At 44.6% G+C, this 24,093-nt stretch overlaps 2 protein-coding genes across 2 annotated transcripts in view; both read left to right on the top strand.

Moving 5' to 3' along the window:
* The window catches only part of nol10 (nucleolar protein 10), a 29,555-nt gene extending 21,606 nt beyond the window's left edge, over positions 1-7,949 (top strand). Inside the window, exons 17-21 of the mRNA XM_048228566.1 lie at positions 374-466; positions 704-877; positions 1,279-1,613; positions 2,726-2,828; positions 7,345-7,949. Coding sequence (XP_048084523.1) covers positions 374-466; positions 704-877; positions 1,279-1,613; positions 2,726-2,828; positions 7,345-7,545 — 906 coding nt within the window. The 3' untranslated portion in view covers positions 7,546-7,949. The remainder of the gene's footprint in view (positions 1-373; positions 467-703; positions 878-1,278; positions 1,614-2,725; positions 2,829-7,344) is intronic.
* Positions 7,950-18,370: 10,421 nt separating this feature from the next.
* odc1 (ornithine decarboxylase 1) lies at positions 18,371-23,836 on the top strand. The gene is made up of 11 exons (XM_048228598.1): positions 18,371-18,509; positions 19,909-20,051; positions 20,458-20,585; positions 20,706-20,879; positions 21,116-21,288; positions 21,400-21,616; positions 21,727-21,810; positions 21,920-22,082; positions 22,173-22,288; positions 22,459-22,673; positions 22,781-23,836. The coding sequence occupies exons 3-11, from the start codon at positions 20,484-20,486 to the stop codon at positions 22,917-22,919; spliced, it is 1,383 nt and encodes a 460-aa protein (XP_048084555.1). The 5' UTR covers positions 18,371-18,509; positions 19,909-20,051; positions 20,458-20,483; the 3' UTR covers positions 22,920-23,836.
* Positions 23,837-24,093: the final 257 nt, after the last annotated feature.

Genomic DNA, 24,093 nt, shown 5'->3' with positions numbered 1-24,093 from the left:
CATCACTTCACCATCCGCTAGCTGCGTGTGCCATGTATACACTGTAAAAAACATGGTCTCTGTGGACAGCCCAGGCTCCACAAATAGCAACAAAAACAACTTGGTCCAGCCTGGACCATAAAAACATAACAAATTGTTCCAGCAAACAAATTGACAAATTAAAACTCTCCTAAACGTGCTAGCTTTCTGTTTTGTTTGAACGTCAACAGAAGTGACGTTACCCAACATCGCTTAGAGCACCTTTAACTTTTGTTTGCTTTTTGATGTCTTACTTTCACGTCATTCAAAGTGGGCTGCAAACACAAATATTTTTAAATGGATTAGAACTACTGCATTAGCATATATCTCTGGTTGTTGACTCTTCTTGAGACAGAAGCTGCCCAAGGTGAACAAGGAGCTGGCCTTGAAGCTCATGGACGAGGGAGAGGACGAGGCCCTGCTCAAGTCCAGGAAGAAGAAGGCCAAGGTGGGACAATGATGCACAAGGACACAGACACATTTATAAAGAAATATATTTATTTGTGCCGGTGTGTTTAATGTCTCGGTGTAACTGTCGGTGTGTAATGCTAAAGGGCTTCAAGCCCAAACCTCTGTGGAGAGGAGAGATGCCACAAATTGAAGCAGATGCTTTGACCCGTGATTAGGGTGACGTTCCTCTGTAATCCACGTTCACCTTCCTCTTTTGACTCTCTTATTTCCCCAGGGCTCCACCAGCCTGCTCAGTGACGACCGCTTCAAGGTGATGTTCGAGAACCCCGACTACCAGGTGGACGAGGAGAGTGAGGAGTACCGCCTGCTCAACCCGCTCGTCTCCAAGGTCAGCCAGAAGAGGAAGAAGAAGCTGAAGATGCTGGCCGAGATGGAGGCTGAGGAAGAGGTGAGGTGGCCGACAAGTCTGAGGTTCACTACTGAGGCTAATAGCTAATGCACCAGACACTGGTTTAGAACATCTAAAGTCCTTTACAGGCAGGCTAGACCAGACACGTAACTGATGCGCTCAGTCCCGCTTGCAGAGCATCTGCCGCAACAATTAGCTTCCACTATCAGTGGAAGTGGCTACACTGGATGGCTTGTGAAAACGGCTTGTACATTCCAAACAAATAGACCAGTCTTCTAGAACATGCTTTACGCTCCGCTAATGGAGCGCTTCAGTTGCACACCCGGTGTAGCCTGCCTGTTAGCCAAAGTAAGTCTCAAAACCGTGCACTTTCTCCTAGTCGCTTGACTGGCAGATGTGAATATAGAGACTGGAATTTGGTGTCTTTCCCCCAACCACAGAAGAAGGCCCAGCAGGAGGAGGAAGAGGAGCCGGAGGGCCGCGGCAGCTCCGACGAGGATACCTCGGACGATGATGACGACAAGAGCTGGGTGGCCGAGGTGCGCGAGCAGCGCCGCCTCCTGCATTTCGAGAGGCGCCAGCTCCAGGACCAGCAGCGGCAGGACGGCCGGCGACAGGACCGAGACGCTGACCTCCGGTCCGGCGCCGCGGCTGCCCAGCAGGGCCTGTCCCAGAGGCAGACCCAGCCGCAGAGCCAGCCACGCTTCTACCAGATCAAAGCTGGAGAAGAGTTCCGCAGCTTTGGCGACGTGGCGCGCAAGCAGAAACTCCAGAAGTGAGTAGTGGCGCTCATTGGATGGTCTGTCTGGCTATGTGGAGTCAAATGTAGTAGCCACTGAGGATTGCATGCAAGAAGTTGTGTAAGAGTACAGTCCTGAGGTTAGTGTGTATTCAGACTCTCTGGGAGGACCAGACAATAGTCTGGCTTTATGACCTGGCTGGTATCAGCTTCCCCTATACTGAGACTTCTGTGTTAGCCGTTTCCAAATGATTTGCCTGAGCGAGATAAGCTGCAGGACCCAGCCAGTAGCCTACAGCAGCATACCATTTGCCCCTGATAAACCTTTAATCATTCTCCTAATGCTGCTCTGACCCTGTGCCAAAGATTATGGGGCAATTTGAGAGGCATTTTGGCTGGCAGTGCCCCCACCCCTCTACTGCTCCCTCAGTAGTTGAGCAGCGTCATTGATTAAAGATTATACCCTAATGACCAGAGCGCTCTTGCCAGACTGTCCATTTCCTCCGCATTCCCTTTGGCCTAGTGCCTGTGCCTGTCCATCTGGCCGTCTTTGTTGGACTCTGGAATGCCAGAGTGGCGGGGGCTTGTGAAACATCCTATTGGTTAATTGACAGGTGACACATGCTGGAGCCAGGAAGAGGAGAAGGCCCCTTGGAAGAGGCCCAAATATAGATGGGAGCCTGTCGTAGGGGTTGCCCCTGTTGGGTCAGTCACCCACCCCACCCCACCCCACGCTACACACAGAGGGCTGGTCTTTGGTGATCTATGAGAGAGGGGGGGTTAGGCTCATAAGCTTGGAGAGACACTGCCTGCTGTGCTGATCTGTCTCTGCGATGAGCCAGAGGTTGCTCAGGGTTTAAAGTCTGGAATGTTCCCTGTTGGATTGGTCTTGCACCACTCTGTGAAAACTATCAGAGGCAGATAGCTGAGGCTCCGAACCATCTCCTTCTCTCTGTTACCCTTTGACTCTGACCCGTGCAGATCCAAGTTGTGGTGTGAGAGGGTGGCGTGACTTATTAAAGCTTGTGTGGGATTGTTAAAGAAAGGATGTGAATGCCTCATGCACTAATGGAAATGTTTGTTTAAAGAGGGGTTTTCCCATTACTTCCAATTATATCTGTGTGTGTGTGCGTGCGTGTTTGTAACAGGGCCACCCTGGAGGAGCGTCTGAGGTTGGATGAGAGTTCGGGCATGTCCAACCTTGCTGACTCGGCGGTCGGCAGCAAGCAGCTCACGTTCACACTTCAAAAGGTAAGTGGTGGAGCCCCCCAGTGCAGCAGTGCATTGTATCCCTGATCACAACTTGTCTGGATACATGTGCACAGTGTTCACACTACATCATGAGTCCCGCTAAGAACCTTTGACACCTATGCATGATGTGGCTATGTATGTCTGGGTCTCCATATTTGGTAGTTGTAGATGTCTTTTACAGACTGGCCAATAGCAGATCGTTTCCTTCAAGAGTTAGTCAGCAAAGGTGATCACAGCCAGCAGGATGATTAATAATTCATGAAGAGGACTGCTGTTGTGCACTATTTTCATAAGCCTTCAGGGGAAGTCAGAGATGCAGTGTGCAAGGGCTTACTGAAAACCCACATCAGCTATATTAAGCATGAATAAAAAACAACAGAATAAATCACAGTATAATACAATATATCTGGAGGATAATGACATTCTGTCATAGAAATGTAAATGAGTCCTTTACAAGTTAATTGTGAAATATTGGCCTCTCTTGGCACTCTCTTTACATCAGTTTAATTTCTTTAAATGTTTAGCTTCTGCTTCAGGGTAGACGCTAGTGCGAGTTCCCAGAAATGTTGGCTGGGGGTTGCCGTAGTCATGACTACATGGTTAACTGCAAGCTGATCAAGGGTTATCAGCAGTCATATTCTAGGCTGAAAGCAGCTGTGCAAATGAGACTTTCAACAGCTAAAGACAGAGTAGTGGGACATGCCAAGGGAGTTTATCAACATGACAGAATGGATCAGGTCATCGCAGTGCAGTGCACACCACCAAAAGCAAGGTCACACCACCAAAGCTGGGTCATGATGATTAAAGTTATATTCAGCTTAGTTGCCATATATCATTTCTATCATTTCTAAACGACTGGCCAGCCAATCGACTAATATTTCAACTGACCAATAGTGTTTTTTTAATCCCAGAGTACATATCCCTTGCTGAGTTTGCAGAGTGAAGAGTGTGGTTTGTCCCCTACAAACACGCACACACGCCGCATATACTGTCCACCCCCTCTGGCCACATTTTGACCCTCGTCTCTGTTCATCCTTTTCCTCTTGCTGTCATCCTCTAGTGGCCGCCTCCTTTCCTCTCTCCCACCTCTCCTCCCTCTCCTCCCTCTCTCATGGGAGTGTGCAGATGGCCCGAGCACTGAGTGGGTGAAAGAGGTCACTCTGGGTCGAGTGTGGGAAAGCAGGAGCTCACACTCCTCTCTCTCTCTCTCTCTCTCTCTCTCCCACTTTCTATCTCTCACACTCTCACTCTTTGCATCCAACAGTTTGGGATTCTGCTGACCCTCCATTTGTTGACCAAGAATGCTGCTGGTCTGCAGCATTCTTTTCTCTCTCCCCCTCTGTTCTCTCCTCTGTCACTCATTTATCTCTGTCTCTCTCTCTGTCTCTCTCTCTCTCCCCTTTTCTGGCACACTGTGCGTTCTCGCTCCTGAACTGAGGCTGGGGAAGGAGGCTCATAGGCGAATGGCGCGTCTGGCTGCCTTTTTCCCTGAACTAGCCAGGAATGTCACCGAAAATGTCATGTTTGCGTTAATCCAGATGATCCCTTTCATAATCCCCCACGCATCCTTGGCCCGCCTCTCCACCGGGTTTAAGGCCAAACAGAGGTTGAGGTCAGTGCCACAGACAAGTGGCTCCCCTCTGCCTGGGAGGTCCATGCCGGCTTTGCAGGGTGACGGTGTTCCCCAACGCCTGGCTCCACACAGCAGTTAAATCGGCAGGGCAATTATGGGTGTAAGAATAGAAGCCACCAGATTGTGTCGACTTTTGAGGACCACCCCGTCTCCAGGATGTTCGGCAACGTTATGTTTGGATTACTTCTGGTCTGGATGGTATTCTATATGAAACATGTGTACACACACACACACACACACACACACACACACACACACACACACACACACACACACACACACACATACACACAGTCTGACAGTATGGGTGCTGACTGGAGGAAGCATGGGTGATGTGTCTCACCAACCACTATGTGCCATAAGTATTCTTCCTACGAAGATGATGGGATGAAGGCCTTTCCAGCTCTGTAGCTCAGGATTGGTGTGGCATTTCCCAGTCTCACACTGTAAAAACTGCTAATCGAATAAAATGTAACCAAGTGTTATTAATCTTGTATCAAGATCAAAAAACCTAGTTATTAATGTTTTCAGTATAAAGAGACTTATCTAGCACTTTCTCGTAAAATTATTTGACTTAATTTAAGAAGAGTTTGACGTCTTTTAAGACGTCTTATCCTGAAAACAAGCAAATTTGTCTGCCAGTGTGTTGAGTAAATATGTCTTGATAAGACTCCTTAACCCTTAGAACCCGATTGACGCAAAGTGCGTCAAAAAACACACCCTTTATTCTCTGTTAAATTGCTCCGGATCTGTTCATCGCAGCGAGATGAAACCTTTATTGCATGACAGAGCAGAAGTGGGGCTTTCCAAAGAGACTACACACTTGTCTGTACGATCAAGTTTAAAAATAAAAAAAAAATCATGAAATTAAATCAAATTGCAACATATTTACAGTCTATACTTCTCTGCGTTCACCTGTGCACCCATTACTCTCGTTTGAATTACTCGCGAACCCGTGATCGCATAGATATGGCAAGCATATCAGATGAAAGAGGAAACACAGGGCTATCCATTGGTACCATGTATATCGATCCTTCTGGCTTATAAAAACAGACGAAGTGACTGCAAAATAATAACGCAATAATAACACAAACCAACGCTGCACACCCATTACTCTCGTTTGAATCACTTTCAAGGACCCGCGATCGGATAGATATGGCACGCATGTCAGATGAAAGAGGAGACTCAGAGCTATCATTTGATACCAAGTACATCCTTCTGGGTTATAAAACAAACAAAGTGACAGCAAAATAATAACTTCATATTGCTGGACTTACCCCACGTTTTTGTCTGTTTTTGTGGCAAAGCATAATCCAATGCTATCGTGTGTTTCTCTATAGCAAAGCATGTTCATAATCCGGTTTTGAGATCCTAGCAAATTCCTGCATGGCATCCAATTCAAGGCTCACATTGCATCCAAATTTGTTTAACAAAGAAACAGCTTTTTTGCCTTTACTTTGTTCATGGCAATCCAGTAAAAAGTTGAGAAGTTGGCAGAGGTTAAAAAGTTGAGAGTGCATACACCATAGACACGCTGGCTAACACGCAACCTCGTGTCAAATCAGGTCAGATCAGTTTGTGTCACAGATATGGAGCGCAGAAAGGTCATTTAAATCACTAAATAAATAAATGGCATTTATTTCTGTAAATCACACACCACATATTTCTGTAAATTGCTCAGCCCCAGAGTATCCCTCCAACATGGCAATTATATTGCCCGTTTCAGGACAGTCTGCCCTACACACACATGAAATGCATGTAGAGCTATGAGCTTGCTGTGGTGAGATACATGTCGAAATATAAGAATTTTTATAATAAGCTTTTTATGTTTTAATTCTTTAAAAATCAAAATAAAATCAATGCTAGTACTAATACATGAAATGATGGCAGATCTGTATAGCCTAGACTCTGCTGAAAAAAAAACAATATATAATATGTGTTTGTGGCACTTACAATGACCAGAATAAATCCTTATGAATAAAGGTAGTGAAAATGCCCTAAAAACAGCTTAGGGTTCTAAGGGTTAAAATAAGTCTTTTTAAATTAAGTCAAAATAATATTTCGAGAGACTGCTAGGTAAGTCTCATCATACTAAAAACAATACCAAAAAGATTTTTTTTTATCTTAATATAAGATTAATAACTCTTGGTTAGATTTTATTTTTTTGCAGTGCAAGCTTTTCTTTGGTCGGCCATGACTTACTGACACTTTGTGACAAAAGCATAAGCAGTTGTCAGCAGACAACTCTTCCAACGTGGTAGTGCAGTGCAAGCGACAGCACACATAACTTGACAAAAGCACCCCTCATTTTTGCTGTTTTTTTATTTCTTCAACTCCACTTGAGCCAACTCCATGAGTTGGCTTTGGAATCTCTCAAACAGACAAAATATCGTAACTGTTCACACCAGTATTTAGGCAACATTCACACTATTCTGTTTTCATTTTAAAACATGGTTTCAGTTCAAATACACTCACGATCCAATTTCTGGATCTTGTCTGCGTGGTAGGCGGGGACACCTGAAGCATAGATCAACCTGAAGCATAGATCAGCCTGAAGCGTAGATCACATGACCATTTGCACAAATCACATGACCATTCACACAATTGGAAGACCTAGATCTCCCATGGTTGTCCCCAGACTTGTAGCGCAGGGCATGTCTCCGTCCACTAGACCAGGAACGAGGACAGACCAGTGGAAAACGTCCATGCAAAACTAGTGTTTTATATTCGACTAAATGACCCACTATCTCTCTCCCTCCCTCCCTCCCTCCCTCCCTCCCTCCTCTCCCTCTCTCTCTCTCTCTCTCTCTCTCTCTCTCTCTCTCTCTCTCTCTCTCTCTCTCTCTCTCTCCCTCTCTCCTTTTCTCCCTCACTGTGTGTTAGTCTGAGAAGCAGCGCTCCCAGCAGAAGGCGGAGAGGGACCACCACGAGGAGAGGAGGAAAGTGAGGCGATCTGCAGGACACTTGCAGACAGGAGGCCGAGGCTGGGGTGGCGGTAGAGGCCGAGGAGGAGGAAGAGGCCGAGGAGGAGGAAGAGGCCGAGGCCGCGGTGGAGGCCGCGGAGGAGGCAGAGGCCGCTTCTGATTTCCCTCACAGGCCACTGGGAAGCTCACCAGTGGAGGACTGCTTTTATAAGGAAGAAACCCTGGTGGAATGCAGGCGAATGGTCATCTTCACATGACCAAAAGACTATTTCATAGTTTTTTTTTACAAATCATGAGGAGAACATCAGAAGTAACACAACAAAAGTTTGTGTGTGTGTGTGTGTGTGTGTGTGTGTGTGTTTCAGAGAGAGAGAGAGAGAGAGAGAGAAAGAGAGAGAATCCTGAAGTACACAGAGTGTAACCCACTACTCAGGTTGTGTCCTCAGAAGTGTATCTGTCTGTGAAGCAGCCTTCAGCTTGTACTTTTCCTTTCCGATGTCCTTCAGGGCAGACTAAACAGGAGATTGTGTACTATATTGGAATATAAGCATTTTTAATCAAAAATTGTGGTCCCTCATTCTTTGGGTGTATATGTCTAGAACTGTGGGTAGGAAAGAGATGTCCTTTAAGTATACGCCAGAACTGGCAGAGTTCAAGACTTGGTGCTAAAGAGTGGGGCGGGCAGAAATACATTTGTGCGCAGTCCCACACAATATGTTTCAAATAGAGTGAACAGTTTGTTTTGTTTTTTTCTTCAAATACAAAACTTTATTCGTAGCCAGTAATAACCCATGGTTTACATAAACAGGTGCAAGGTCAGTGGTTTTTAAGCATGGGAGTGGGCAGGAGCAAGACCCTGTGCATGTCCACCTGCAGGATACTGCGGGCAGGAGTGGGACAAAACTTGAAAGATGAGGGTGGGAGCGGGACTAAATATTATTTGTGCAACAGGGGCTGGGCTGGAAAGTCCATCCAGTGCAAGCCTCTACCTGGAAGACATTTCTGCTTAACTCGCCATGCTTATGCTCATAACATACAAGTTCAGTAGTTCAGGGGCAAACATGATAAAAACAAGTTTTCTCACTCATGACTGTGTGGGAGAGGGATTTTTCTTGACAAACAACAGTTTTGTTCATGTTGCAGTTACCCTCCATCAGACATGTTAGCCCACCCACCCAACCCCCAACCCCCAGAGCAGCGTGGAAATGGAGAGCGAAGGCAAATGAGGCCCAAATTCTTGGAATGAGTCGTCCTCTCCCCTCACCCTCCTCCTCTCTCCCAACAGCCCCTGGCTGCAGAGGCCCCGTTGTCCTCTCAGACAGAGCTGTGCTCTTATGGCACCATGGTGCAGCATATCCTGCTCCCCCTTCCCAGGCCTCCCTGACACCTTGAAGGCAATGACACATTTACTTAGCAGAGCAAGCAGCCTCGTCCATTCAACTGCCCTGTCATTGTCAGTCCTATGCTACCTTCTGGGGGATTTCTTCTTTTGTTCTTTATAGACTGGGGGGTTCCTGAGGGTAGATCTTTATAATGGCAGCGTAGAGAAGTTAAGGCACGATTTCTAGTCTAGAGACGAGCAGCTCAATAGGCTGCAATAGCTCACTGCACTATCTACTACCAAAATATCAACATTCCATAGGTTCCAGATTATCAGTTTTATCTTAAGCATGATCTCAAACTATTTGGAACCGTTTGCAGAGGTTAACATGTCTTTCACGCTACTCGACTTTGGTGCTCAAAGGATATAAGGGCTGATGACAAGTACAACAAACCAGTATTGACTGTACATGTGGAGGCTAAACTTTTTTTAGTTAGGTCCAGCCTAGACCAGAGTGATAAACAGACCAATGAAAATGTCAGCACCAAACTGATGCAGAAACTTAAGGGAGGTCTACCAAAGTGATCATAGATGATAATTTGATCTCTTTAAATTGAGTTATGGGACAACACAGAAAGTGTTGTCCAATGGGTAAGAAAGAAGAACTAATTTGAAGAGTGGAATCCATTTTGCAACTGACTTGTGTCAAGATTTCAGATAATGAACTATGGGATATGGCCCAACAAGGTTGGGTAATTCAAATGAAATGGTTGTCAAGTCTTCATAAATGACACCTTTGTGGTGCAAAAATGGCCAGTTGTGGCCTCTAAAGGGCCAGTGCATGGCCATTCACAACAAAAGACATCAATGTGTGTAGAGGGAGTGGGTGGCTCCCTGACAACAATGGCTGAAACAAACCAGTCAGGTCCAGTCTTGACCAGCACGGAAGACATGGCAGAGAGTTGGGGGCTGGTCTTTACGGGACTCCATTTGGCAAGCCAGTGTTTCCTAACTTCTCAACCTGTCATAGATCATCAGTGGTGGGGGCCAAGTCATCCAGCAGTGTGTAGCAGGAAGTAAGGAGGGTGGGGGAAGGAGATGTGAGCTTCTGAAGTGTTTGCTGGGAGGTGTCTTGTCTCAGCTCTTTGTGAATAAACTTAAACTGTGTGTGTGTGTGTGTGTGTGTGCACATATAGGAGTAATGTAGGTCTGGTTTCCTGTTCTGCTAGCTCACAAAAGAAATTGCCAAAGGCAGTGTGAAGAAAATAAACAGACATGTCTCTTAACAAGGCTGAAATTTCCTTTAATGTGCCCATGTACTTAGAAACCAACACAGCCCTGAGCTAGTGGCTTTCTTTCTTCACGACAGGAAAGAAAAGGTTTCCTCATCAGTGGGTGAGTCCCTGGTGTTCCGATTCTGTGATGGGTAATTCCGGTGTTTTGTGTTTGGGGAGAAAAAGTGTGCCATGCTCCTAGAAATCCCATCGAGTGCCTGACCTACTTCAAGTGTCCCAGATCTCCCATCACCATGACAATTGCGTCGCTGGAAATTGTTCTCCAGCCCAACAGAGCAGACCTTACATGTGTGAGGTCTTGCCACCAACTGTAGCTTGGAAATTTGGTGGACCAATGAAAGGGCACTCTGGAATTAAGATGTTACATAACTGAAAATGGTGTAATATGTTCGTTCACTCTCCACACGCCCTGTCACAATATCGGAAGTAGGCTTTTTCTTCTGATTCTGAACTGATTTGGGTTGGGTTGCCCCATCTTTTTATTACGTCCAAAAAGATGGGGCAATATGGTGTCATTTTTCAGTGTCACATTTTTGTCCATTCATGGTCTTGTTTCTTAGTGTTAGAAACACTAGCTTCAGTGAACTGCACAGTGTAGGTTCATTTGGGCCCAAATTCGGGGCATAAATAGGTCAGTGGATGTTTGATGAAGTAAGCCGGCTCACCAGCCAGCCTTTGGATTCAGCACATGTACTCATGTTTAAATATGTTTGACATTTTGCATTTGGGGTTGAAGGGCTTGAGAACAGCAGATGGTCACACATACAAATCCTCAACTTGAACATGAGCTTTTCAAATGGACCCCTGACCTCATGGACAGATCATACGTCAAGTGAGGCGGAAGGAGGGGATGAGCAGACGACTTAACGACGGTCAGAGGAATACAAACAAATGTTTGTCTTCAGCATTTTTTTTTTGGTCAGGGTACACAGTATACTGTGTTGTCTGCTTCCAATTTCCACAGATTTAAATTAAACCAGGTAATATAATAATAACTTAACCTTGCACTAAGATTGTATATGTTCAGAATTCCCTCAGCTTGATGGCTTTCTATGTCAGGCTTGTTGTGTTTAGAAAAAAAAAAAAAAAAAAAAAAAAACATATACTTGAATATAGTATCTTGCACTGAGATCCCTTTGTAGCTTCTCAAATGTCAGCAGCAGTACTGTGTACATACAATATGTACCAAGCTTCATGTGCAGGCTATCTTACTGTGGAGCTAAAGGCCCAGTTAGACAATTATCAGCATGTTTAAAAAAGTGTAACAGTTACGGTCCGTATCAATGAGCACATAGTGTCCCCTACAGCCCCGGTGCCCTATCCCGCCTTATCTGCCCCATGTGCTTCCCATGGCCGCTCCGTCCCATTGTGTGTAGTGCATCTGAGTAGCTGTTGCAGCCTGAGGGGCGAGGAGTCTTGGCGGGCTGCATGTAGGCCAGCGGCGGCGAGACCAAAGCAGGTTAGGCTCCGGGAGCGGGGAGAGGGGCTGCTTTGACTGGTTAATCCCACTCGCCGCGCGCTTCACTGGGATCAGGCGCAGCCACCGCCACTCACGTCACTGTCTGGGGGCCGTTTGGTGGGAAGTTCAAAGGGCCTGGAAGACCTCGCACCCTTTCAGCCAACGGGAGAGCGCACGGAGCAAAAGGGAGAGAAAGTGGAGCGAGGGGCCAGGGATGGATTTCTAAGAAAAAGAGGGCAGAGGTTCCCCCCTCTTCTGCCGCTTTGCATTTGAGGCTACTTTCATCATTACTTACCCTCTGAGAGGCCAGAGAGGGGTGACTGAGGGCTGTTAGAGGGGAGGGAGGGAGCTGAAAGGCCTTATATTTCATGCCCTGTACACTGTGAGACAGACAGCAGCACAGGTTCTGTCACACATCCTCTCAGCACTGGTAGTCAAAGATCAATATTTGGAGGTGACTCCTCCACCAGCTTTTCAATAATTTATTAATGCTAAGCTTTCAGTCATCTCACCTTCCTTAGAGCATGCGTAGTTTATGTGCCTGCCACAGCAGAACAATAGAGACTGCGAGTTCAAAAACGGCAGATTATGTAATATTTATTTGTACAAATGATGTCAGAAAAAAGGCCTACATTTTCTACACTTTCTCTCCTCCTCCGATCTGCCCTGATTCCTCTCTTTCACTGTCTCCCACTCTATCCCTTTCTCCCTATTGTCTCGGGCCCTTCTCTTCCCATGGGAGATGCAGAAATGTGCTGACTCGGGACGTGTGCGAGTGTGCGCGGAGAGAGTGATCTCACCGCCGTCGCCCTTGGCGTTCGGCCCGTCTGCCTCGGTCTCAGGAGTTCCAGACGGCTAAGCGCAGCGCCCGCTCCCTCTCCTGCTCCACCACACCACGCCACTTGACAAGTCATAAAAGATACGCGGCGATGGATCTCCACCGATGCCGTCTTGCCCACGTGGCTGCCGCCCAGAATGAAGATGGCACCGCTGCCCGCTACACACTGTATTTTGTGGCGAAAGGCTGTAAGGTATTTGGTGCCATGACGAACGCCCTGTCCTGTTCCCATGTGTGTCATATCAACCACACAAAGTTCCAGCTACTTACTGAAGTGGGTCCGTGAACACGAGAATGGCAGTGTTAAGTGTTTATTCCCCCCATGAAAAGGTCTTTCAAATTCCGTTGTGCGTTTTTACGAGTCCTTTTTGGAATAGTACATGAACACAATTGGCTTGAGAGACCTTCTGGATCTCCACTCAGCTTGGATGGCCACGCTGTGACCTTTGCAAAGCAGGCGTTCACAGCTGAACCCAGGGGAGAGATTGGGAGGCCAGAAGCACTTGAGGTTTTCTGACTTCAAATCAGCAAAGCCTCAACATTTCAATAAATGCCAGACAGTCACTGACTCTGTTATTTGTGTTTGTGGATGGATACGTATCTGCATTCAAATGGGCCCCCACTTTACATGTTTCTAGTAGACAAATGCTTTGACTCTGAGCAGACCTTATACTTATGCCATGAAGAGGGAGAAATCAAAGGAAATTATTTTCTCCCTGAACGACCGCAGTGTTCTTGTCAGCATGAATTGTCATTCTTCTTTTGATGTGGCAAGTGATTTACTTCTTAAGCGCTTTAATGTTGAGCTTGGAGTGTTTACCTAGAATTGCCTGTGATGGCCTTTCATTTCTATTTTCTATCATCTCCTATCAGTGACCTGAAATTTCATGCTGTTTTGCATCTCCAGTTTTAAAAAAAGCTTGTGAAATTGTGACAGTGCTCAGACTTCAGGCTCAGCGTCACGTTTGGAGGCGGACCTGGCGCGACTCTGGCCCAGTTCAGGAGGAGGTCCAAAAGGAGCACGGCCCAGCATGGTGCGGCGCAGTTCAAGTGTTGTACTGGAAATGGAAATGAGCTCGGCGCAGCCTGACCACGATTGTCAAGTTATCAGGGACTATCCTCTATCTGTAGGTATACTCCAAACCGACCAAACCCACACAATGCTCCCAGTGCACATTGTGCCTTTCTCATTCCCTCACATGTCAAGGTGTGACTTAACAGGGTTGGTATGGATAGCCCAGTCTGATATGACTGGTCAGTTCACCTACTTTAAGGCCCAGGAGGAGAGCTACAGAAAGTCTGTAGACTGAACAAAGGCAATTCTAGACATTCTTGCATTCCAAAAGAAATTTCAGACATCATAAACTCATAAAGTCTGCCTTTAACTTACTGTTTTTGTTAACAACCTGTCTGTTTATTTAGTGTTTTGGTATGTGTTTGGGTTTGTTAGTGTGTGCTCATTACTCATTGAGTGTTGTGTTATGAGTAACATTCGTTTCACGTTGTTGCGCAACAAATAAATCTATGACTCATGGACAGTTACTCATGCCTCAACACCAATTGTCTATTCTTACAGCACATGTGCATGATATGTATGTCTGTGTGAGTAATTATGAAATGCAGCCATTGCGCAGCCACTCATGACGTGGATTCCCTGGAAAGAGGTGGTGCCAACTGGAAAGTTTGATTTTGATGAGGAGATCCCTGTGCTGGCGAGCCCATTAGAGGTTGGGTTCTGTGGTGAAGCCCTGATCCAAATGCGGCCTCTTGAATGCTGGGGAGAGGGAGCTGAACTTTGGGCCGCTGATTGACATCTGGTTCCTTTTATGTGCTTTCCCCATCTGTATATTTTATTTTTTTACTGTCCCCACACCGCAGCAAAGGACCCTCAGCCAGCCGCCACCCACTCAGCAATCTCTTTTCCTTCAGCTGTGTGTGTGTGTGTGTGTGTGTGTGTGCACCTTTTTATCTGTGTGTGTCAGTATGACAATTGCTCTCTGGGTCTTTGAATTAGTGAACGAATTAAACAAACAAAAACAAGAAACAGAATACAGCATGAATTTAGAACAAATTGATTTTTAAAAAGACAGGAGAAACTAGTCATTGTTCAAATGTATTCTGTATGTGCACACAGAGGACATTAAATGCATATTTAATACTCTATTTCACTCCATTAGGTAGATATGAGGTATGTCTATAATACTTTATAGCTGCATGCAGAGCAGCTTCAATAGTTCCTCATAATCCTTCTGTGGGAAAGTCAAGCCTGACATACATCAGGGATCATTATGACATGAATGAGTGTGACTTACTGAATGACTCCATTACTAGGCCACATGTCACATGCCCCGAGTCACTGTGCCACTGTCTTACACTTTACACAGACACACACACACACACACACACACAGAGAGAGAGAGAGATGTGCACGCATATTAACCCTTGGACCTGTGTGTATCCACAAGCTTAGAGGGAAGCATATAGTCTGCATTCACCTCAAGCTTAGTGTGTTTGCTCAGTGATAACTTAATGAACTTAGCCGTTGCAAATACGTACACGTGACGTCACTTGTTCACGAGAGACAGCTGTCAGTGGCTGAGCTGCTGCACTGGCAGGAGTGCTCACATAAAGATACATATGGTTCAGTGTGCTATAGACCCTTTCAACAAGAAAAACAAAAACAATGCTTGAACGTTCTATTTGGGCCCCAATCTACTTCCTCTGCATTAAGATAACATAGAATGTTAAAAAGGAAGTCTTGTAGGGCCAACTATGATGCTGATAATGGAACTCTCTTGAAAGGGTCTATACCAACTACCCAGCATAAGACCTGGTCCTCATGAAAACACCACGATTAATGTGATAATACAAACTTTGTTTAGTGTTAAACCGGCTTTGGAGAACTCAAAAAGGCTGTTAGCTTTTTAATAATTTTGACTTGATTGGTCATTTCAAACATCATCTGACTTGTCAGACGGTGTATGTATGTAGCCTACTGTATGTTATTCATACATGGATGGTTGTGTTAACCTTGCTTCCAAATCAGCCCCATGTTAGATGTGTAGAGTAGTTGTAATAGTATCCCCACTGGTGAGGTGCAGGGCAAATGGAACTAGAACTCAAAAAAGAATGAAATGCCCACACTCTGCTAAAAACTTCCGTACATTTATTATGTGCTGCAATGTTTCGACCCGGCTGGTTCTTCCTCAGGCAAAAATTTTGAGCCATATTAGATGTGTCCCACATTTGTCCAATATATCTTAGGCCGTAACAATTGACACCTCTGTGTAGGGTGCAGATAACAGTTGGTTGGGAGGTGATAACAGAGGCCCCGTACAACTCACACGATAGCGCGAAATAGAAAGGGAAAGGGGTAGAGTGAGAGAGAGAGAGAGAGAGAAAGAAAGAAATAAAGAAAAAGTTGAGCTCAAGGTCACTACTCCCATGCTCTGCCTATCCCATGACGCCAAGTCCGATAAAATGCCTGTGATAAATGAATTAGCCTTGAGGAGCACAGTGTCCCTGTTGGACTTCCTGTGGAGAGGGAAGGCACATGCAACAGGGGTTAGAGTCTGCGTCCGTCTGACATCCCTGGGGCGAAGACTGCGAGGGTGGGAGGTGGAGGATTTCAGTGGTGGATGGAGAACAGACATGTCTTCTTTTTCCCCTGCTCTCACTGCTCACTTTCCTTTTTTTCAATAATTCCATTCATAAAAAGCATTGCGGTTCTTCGGGTTTGAGGCACAGTCATAAAAAAATGACCTCATGCTCTGGATTGGCAGGAAATCAGACAGTCGACATGGAAACACCATGTAGTTGAATAGGGTTAGGGGGTGGGGGGTTGAGGAGAGGTGATTTTTTATGAAAGGGGGCTAACGTGAACTATTTCATCTGGGAAATGCATTTATGGCTGAGCCACAGAAACTTAGTCTTTCATGGTTCATAAAGTTTCCTACATGAAGCTTGCAGCGGAAACTGGTGTGACTGCAGGCTTTGGACCTGCACGCCAGCCTCTCTCTTTCTGAGGCGGAATTTCTCATAACCAAACTGTAAATCTGCGGAGTTCAATTCAGGGCCAGTCACAGAGAGTAATGGGGTTCACATAAAATACAACACAAAATATATCACCACTCAAACCCACCACCACTGTGGTGACACTATGAGAAACTATCTTTATGTAACTTTTCACATGTCTACTTGGAAGAGATGCAGACATTTTTCACTAAAAAGACTTTGAGGGACAGAATTGTCCTCATTCTTAGAATTCATAGCACATTAGTCATTTTCCTAGTACCATGCTTTATTTGAGGAAATTATTGTGGCAACTTTACTGAAATGTACCATCCAGGGACATGACATCTCTATTTGAGGTCATAGGCTTCAAGACCTTTTTGAGCAGCTTTTTTGGAGCTAGAGCTAGACATGGTCATTGCAGTCATTGTTTCCAGTATCACCCCTTTATTGACGGCATGTGACAAATAAAACAGACTTACACCCATTTAACCAACGTAAGTTTTATTTATCTGTTATGGTCTGAGGTGGGGAGATGTTTTTGCCTTAACTGGCGGTCTCAATCTTTTCTGTTTTTACCCAGTCCTACAAAAACTTCAAAAGCTCACTCATTTTGTGTACATGATGTAATTAATACATGCTATTTGTGTATCAATTTGGTGGATTTAATGCTAGAAAGTTCTAGCTGAAATTTCAGGCCTGTCCGTGTGGCTGATTCTATGACTTCAACACTTGTGGTAGCCAGGGTTCCTGTCTAACTCTGCTCTGGATAGAGCACTGACCCACAAGGACCTGCTGTCACTCAAAGATTTAGTCAAGACACCAGACGGACTCAGTGAGTCACGTGACCCTGCACAAATGATCTGCTTCTGGTTTGTTTGAGGGCAGTTTGCACCAACTCTGGTACCAGACGTTTCCTCATTGTGTTATTTTCCAGTATGTTGCAACAGAACTTTACACCAGTCAGTTGCAACAGAACTTTACACCAGTCAGTTACACCAGTACTAGAATAAAGCTGAAGCTGATGAAGCACAGAACAAATTCCTCTCAGATGACCACAGATTCTATGGAAATTGAGGAATTGGAGGTGTCCTGAATCAGCAAAGTTCTTGATGTAGCCGTCATATGGCCTTAGAGCCTCAAACATAATGTTACTTCTCTTGGAGTTTGAATATTTTATCTCCATAATTACAGCAGTCATTAAATGCTAATTAGTCACTGACCCCTTTGACATACCCCTTATGTGGGACTTCTACAGTCTAAATGTTCAGACATGTGCTTTAGCAACAAGCAAGCATGGCCATGGATGCCAAAGCCTTCAGTTAGGAAGGCGCCTACCCATTGTCAGGTGAACAGGAAAAGGCATCTCACCAACAACACCCTAAAACAAATTCATGTAGTAATTCCAACAAAGATGGACGTGGGAGCTGCATTGTTAGTGCAAAAGGTATTTGTGAGAATAAAAAAAAACATGGTAGGCTAGAGAAACCTGCAAAGAAGCAACAAATAAAGAAAACATATATAATAAAGAATAAATATATAATATATAATATAATAAATAATAATAAATATATGAATAACTTTTTGATTTCATTATGTTGGTGGTCATCATCAATCAATTTAAATCATCATCAATCAATGTCCGTCCTTTTTTTGTTATAATTATTTATCAACCATTTTTTACGCAATTTTAGTTTCTCCCCTTCTTAAAGTCAAAGACGTGTGAAACATAAAATAATAGCCTACAAATAAGTTAAATCTGGCCAGAGACGCAGATCTATGTCGTATTCGTGTAGACCTAAATTGTACAAAATAAAGTAGCCTAAATAAATAAGCCATGTTAAAACTTCCTATCAACTCCTATTGTTTTCCATAGGCAATCCCATTCATTTCTCAAAGTTCTCCAGTAAGAACTCCAGTAGGCTCTTCTTTGCATTGAGCGCGTGGAGCCGGTAACAAGCCAAAACCGGTTCGCACATGGGATTGAAGAGATAGAAGTCCAGTTTCAGCTGGTATGTTGCCGTGGAAACGGCTAAACTATATATAAGGTAGCGTTCCGCTACCGGCTTCCACTTCAACTTCAGGGCAGGCAGGCGGTAGCACAGTGTCACAAGGCGTTGCTTTCTGGCGAGAATAAACCGACACTTTTATTTCAAGGATTCATGTCCAATGGAAAAACTCTTTGTAAATGCTTTTAAAGGTATGTATAATAAAGTTATTTGTTCTTGGATGAATATATTACAATTAGTAAAGGATAATTTAAAGTAGCATCAGTAACGTAAATATCTGCTAATTTAGCCGTCTACCCTAGCCGGTCACTAGCATCCTAGCTCATCTCATCTATTGTAGAAACATCTGCTAGACTTCAGTTGACTTGTCGGTACTCCGTTATGAATTGTCTTTGGTTATTTTCTTTAACTGTTTACGTCAATTAACTGTGTAAAGTCCTCAGAGACATCTATCTTCGGCTAGCTTGTGGATTGTCAAGAGAACTTGGTTAACGTCAGCTGAGTTCGAATTAATGGCTTCCTGTTACAACGTGGTCTACTCCTCAAATTGCGCTAGCGGTCTTCAACGCACCGATAGTTAATGTTCCGTTACAGTTAGGTTCATGCGGTAGGACGAATATAGGTGGATAGCAAAGTAATGTAATTTCGCGTTATGACAAAATGGACATTTATATTTAAACCTAATTTGTGAAACCGCAATTACAACGTTGTGTAATGTTAAACAATGAATGGCAACCCTGCCTTCTGATGGTGACTGATGGGCTACATTAGGCTAGCTCATATCATGTTTGACTTGTGGTCTAGTTTTTTTGTGTTTCTAACTTTACATATGAATTGGGTCTCAGAGTAAAGTGATCTTGGACTGGTGACTAATGTGATGCTTCTTGCTTTCTGATGACTCGTAAATTAGGATTCATATAAAAATGCTTGTAAAAAAATGTGATATTGTTCTTGGCTTGCTTTTAACCGCGAGAAGTGGAAAAAAACGTGTTCTATCAACGTTTACCACATTTGTACCGCATGCTGTTCGTGTGGGTTTCGAGTCAGAATGGAAAAGGGGCGTCCCAGTTTGTCCTTATTGGTTTCTCTAGATGGAAGAGTGTGCTTGAAGTTTTCGCTATTGGTTCTTTTTCATGCAAATTCTGCGTCGTCCGATTCTTCGGCTCCACATTGGCTATAATTATGTTGAACTCCGCACAGAGGAGGGCACTTGTTTCGCCGGCTGTTTGCTACATCTTTTTCGTTGTGCGCTTCAGTTGACCGTTATAGTTGTCACGCAGAGTGAACAGTGACTGGTCTGTTTGCTCATCCACGTTTGTGAATGAAGTCCATCGGGGTATTTCATAAGAGGACTGGGCCTACAGGGTCTATATGGGGTGAAATCCGAGTTGAGAGGGCTTCACTGGGCGAAATCGAGGCGCAGAGAAATGAAGATGCGTCATAAGTGTTTATCGCCCTCTGTGCTTATTCACAGGTCTAACGATAGTCATATTATTGTTTATGACCAGTAACAATACAGGGCAGCATTGAATCTGTTGCCAATTGGGTAGGCCTAACGCCATATGCATCTTTTCTATGATCCTTCCACAGAATAATCACTTGAGAACATTGCACACCTACTCAGAGGGGAATGGCCTTGAGTCTTATCTGAAAGGATTCAATTTTACAGGAGAACCCCCTTGGCTGCTCTACACCTGATAAAGAAGAAATAATTCCATCTCTTTCTTGTTCAAGTGAGTGTTGAATATTTGTCCTTTTTTTTTAAAATGTTTTTTGGTGGTGTGTGTGTGTGTGTGAGAAGGCATAGACATCACCACATTTGAATGAAGGCTACCAAACTGTTGGTAGTGTTTTGTTATCTTCATAGTTTTCCTTGCACTGTTAAACAGTAGGGGTTTATTTGTCCCTTTATTGCTAGCAGTAAAGTAATTTTAAACACATTGATGGTGTTTGGCTATGTACAGTAGGCGACTATTTAAACAATTGATTGGTTGGGTTGACACAAACCTGTGACATGGGCTCCAAATGAGGAGAATGTCTTGCAAATTCCCACTAACGAGACAGTTTTAAATCAGAGATGTCTAATATATAGACCGATTAGCTGGTCTTAAACTCAAGAAGTTTTTCCTCTTCATGCAGTTCTTTTGCAATCCAAAGTTGGAATCATGAACTCTTTCACTCCTGCTGACTTTGACTTCACCCTCTTGGAGGAGGGTTTCTGTGCACGGGACATAGTGGATCAGAACATCAATGAAATGTCCATGTCTGTAAGTACCCCTCAACAGTAGTAACCCCTCATTGTCTCCCCTGTTAATCTGATTATCTTTATTCAAGTGCGTCTTGTTACACCTCATTTTATTAATTGGGCTACAATGTCTTGCCTTCAGGATGACAAGGATGCCTTCTATGTTGCTGACCTTGGGGACGTCTTGAAGAAGCACCTCCGTTGGGCTCGTGCCTTGCCCCGGGTCCAACCCTTCTATGCCGTTAAGTGTAACGATAGCAAGGCGGTGGTCATGACCCTAGCCTCTGTGGGAGCTGGTTTTGACTGTGCAAGCAAGGTACAGCCACCAATATGTTTTTGAAGAATTAAACAATTACTTTTGAACTGACAATCACAAAAAACACTTAAATGTATTCATTCATTCACACTCATTAAACACTTCTTGTCTTCTTTACCTTCTCCATTTAATTTCCACTGCTCGTTTTGTGCTGCAAACACTGCACATTCATTAATCAGCTGACAACTGTAGACAGTGGGCTCACGTTTGATTGGCTCCTCTCTTTGGTTCCTCAGACGGAGATCCAGCTGGTGCAGTCTCTGGGTGTGGAGTCCAGCCGCATCATCTACGCCAACCCCTGCAAACAGGTCTCCCAGATCAAGTACGCCTCGGCCCATGGTGTCCAGATGATGACCTTTGACAATGAGGTGGAGCTCATGAAGGTGGCCCGCTGCCATGACAGTGCCAAGTAAGTGTTCCCGTAACAGGAGGTCAAAAGCAGTCATTACGGTCACTCCAGCTTTCTGTTCCCGCTTCTGTATTTCTGTATCCAATAATTTGTCTGTCTGCTCGTTGTCAGGCTGGTTTTGCGCATTGCCACGGACGACTCGAAGGCCGTGTGCCGTCTGAGCATCAAGTTCGGCGCCACGCTGAAGAACAGCCGGCTGCTGCTGGAGCGTGCGCGGGAGCTGGGTCTGGATGTCATTGGCGTCAGCTTCCATGTGGGCAGTGGCTGCACTGACCCTGAGACCTACACCAAGGCCATCTCTGATGCCCGCTGCGTCTTTGACATGGGGGTGAGTTGTGTTGAAAAGCACTCCATTTGTTTATTTGCATCGGTTTATAAATGATTTTAGAGCCAGTGAATTTCAGGAAGTGGTGTTTTAACCAACATTTCTTCATTCAGGCCGAGTTGGGATACGACATGACCCTCCTGGACATTGGGGGTGGTTTTCCTGGATCAGAAGACGCCAAGCTGAAGTTTGAAGAGGTTTGTTCTTAACCAATTATAACTCACACAAGTCATCCAGTGCACTACAAGCCCTGTAGTTAGCATCATTGGAGGTGGTCTTACTAACTTGGCCCTCTAATATTCACAGATCACAGCGGTCATCAACCCTGCACTGGATAAATACTTCCCTGCTGACTCTGGGGTGAAGGTCATCGCTGAGCCTGGCCGCTACTATGTAGCGTCAGCCTACACTCTCGCCGTCAACATCATTGCCAAGAAAGTTGTGATGAATGAGCAGTCTGCCTCTGATGGTACGCAGATTCTATCTGACCAGCAGTTCTGTGAAGCCAGACCTAATCGCACTGTGTCTGTTTGCTGACCTTACTTTTTCCCTTTTTCAGAGGAAGACGATGGGACCAATGACCGTACCGTGATGTATTACGTTAACGATGGAGTCTATGGGTCCTTCAACTGCATCTTGTATGACCATGCCCATGTGCTACCAACATTGCACAAGGTGAGCTCATTTTAAACATCTGAAACACTCTTGAAACCGTTAATTTTCTGTCTGCCATTTAGTCCATGAACAAAGCCAGACTAAACTGATGGATTAGAAATGTTCCAAAAATGTTCTCCTGTAGTGATCAGTTGACAAAGCTCACTGTTATGCTTCCTGTTGGCGTACAGAAAGCCAAGCCAGACGAGCGGCTGTACCCATGCAACATCTGGGGTCCTACTTGTGATGGCTTAGACCGCATCGTGGAGAACTCCACCCTACCTGACCTGCAGGTGGGCGACTGGCTGCTGTTTGAGAACATGGGGGCTTACACCGTGGCTGCCGCCTCAACCTTCAACGGTTTCCAGAGGCCCGACATCCACTATGTCATGACCCGTGCGGCCTGGTGCGTTCTTTCAGTCTTAAGACACAAATGTGAAATCACTTGATACGTTTTAAGTTTGTTACAGTAAAAAAAAGTTATTGAGGAATTAACATTGATCTCATTTACAGGCAGTGCATGCAGCAGATCCGTGCCCAGGGGATGCCCGCCCCTGTGGAAGAGTCGAGCCAGGGCAGCATGCCGTCCTGCTGTGGGCGTGAGAGCGGCCTTGAGCTCCCAGCCAAGCCCTGTCCCACCCATGTGCTGTGAATGCCACCTGCAGCACCACCCCATCCACCATGCACAAAGCATTGATGCACACAGCTCACTGATAACACAATACGCCAAACCTACAGTGTTTAATTTCCCACCAGTCCATCAGCGAGTAACCATGTGAATGGTCTAGACTTAAAATCTTTCAATTGGCAATTTCAAGACAAACCAACTAGTCATTCAGGGCATACATTTCATGTGAGTCTGTGTGAATGTGTCTGTTTTGTTCATAACTGTATGGGGCCCACACTCCTGACTCATTAGCAGACGCACACACATCTCACCCTGTTTTTTTTGTTTTTTTTCCCATTCCGCGGTTATCCGCTGTCCTTGTGGTTTTTTTTTTTTTACTTGCATTGAAAGGCCAGTTACTTGACTGAGAACATGAAGGGGGAAAACATAGGCATGATTTCATTTCCTAGTATGGAGGTGAAATCCTGATGTGCATCTTGATCTCAAGCATCCCTCATGAATACATCTAATTGCATTTAAGGTGTTCTGTGGACGGCAATTTTCAGAGTGCGTTATGAACGAGAAAGGGCTGCATTTCAGGAAATGGCTGCTATAAATGTATTTAAGTTCTCCAATCTCATCTTCCATACTGAAATATGTGCATATGCCCTTCATATTCTCAGAATTTATTTTGGTTCTCCTTTTGTTACGTTTTATGTATTTTTATTTGCTAGTCAGTATGTTGATATTAATAAGCGAGAGGATGTAGTTGCCATCAACAATGCATTTGGAAGTGGATTACGAAGAGCTGGGATTGCATCTATAATTTGCTTTCCTATGGAAACCTTTTTTTAATTTTTGTATTTTTTATAAATAAAATAATGTAGTTGCAATGTCTCTGTATTTTTATTAAGGACAATGGGAAGGCAAAGGGAATAAAAATATTAACATGATCCAGATTACTCTGTATACTGTCTATGCAATTATTACCACCAAGAACCCACCCTGTACGGTTATATCAAAAATATGTAAATCAGTTCCATTAAATATATGGCCAACTAAAACATGTAACATACTTAGATAGATAGATAGATAGATAGATAGATACTTTTATTGATCCCCAGGGGAAATTCAAGGTCTCAGTAGCATACAGACAACACATACACTAACAGCAGAAAAAGTAATTAAGTTTTATTTAAGTGTCCGGGGCCAAGCTTTT

The sequence above is a fragment of the Alosa alosa genome, chromosome 19 (genome assembly GCF_017589495.1).
Source record: "Alosa alosa isolate M-15738 ecotype Scorff River chromosome 19, AALO_Geno_1.1, whole genome shotgun sequence".
In the NCBI taxonomy this organism is placed as follows: Eukaryota; Metazoa; Chordata; class Actinopteri; order Clupeiformes; family Clupeidae; genus Alosa; species Alosa alosa.
Note: the sequence above shows the minus strand (reverse complement) of the source record. Positions and strands in the feature narration are given on the sequence as shown.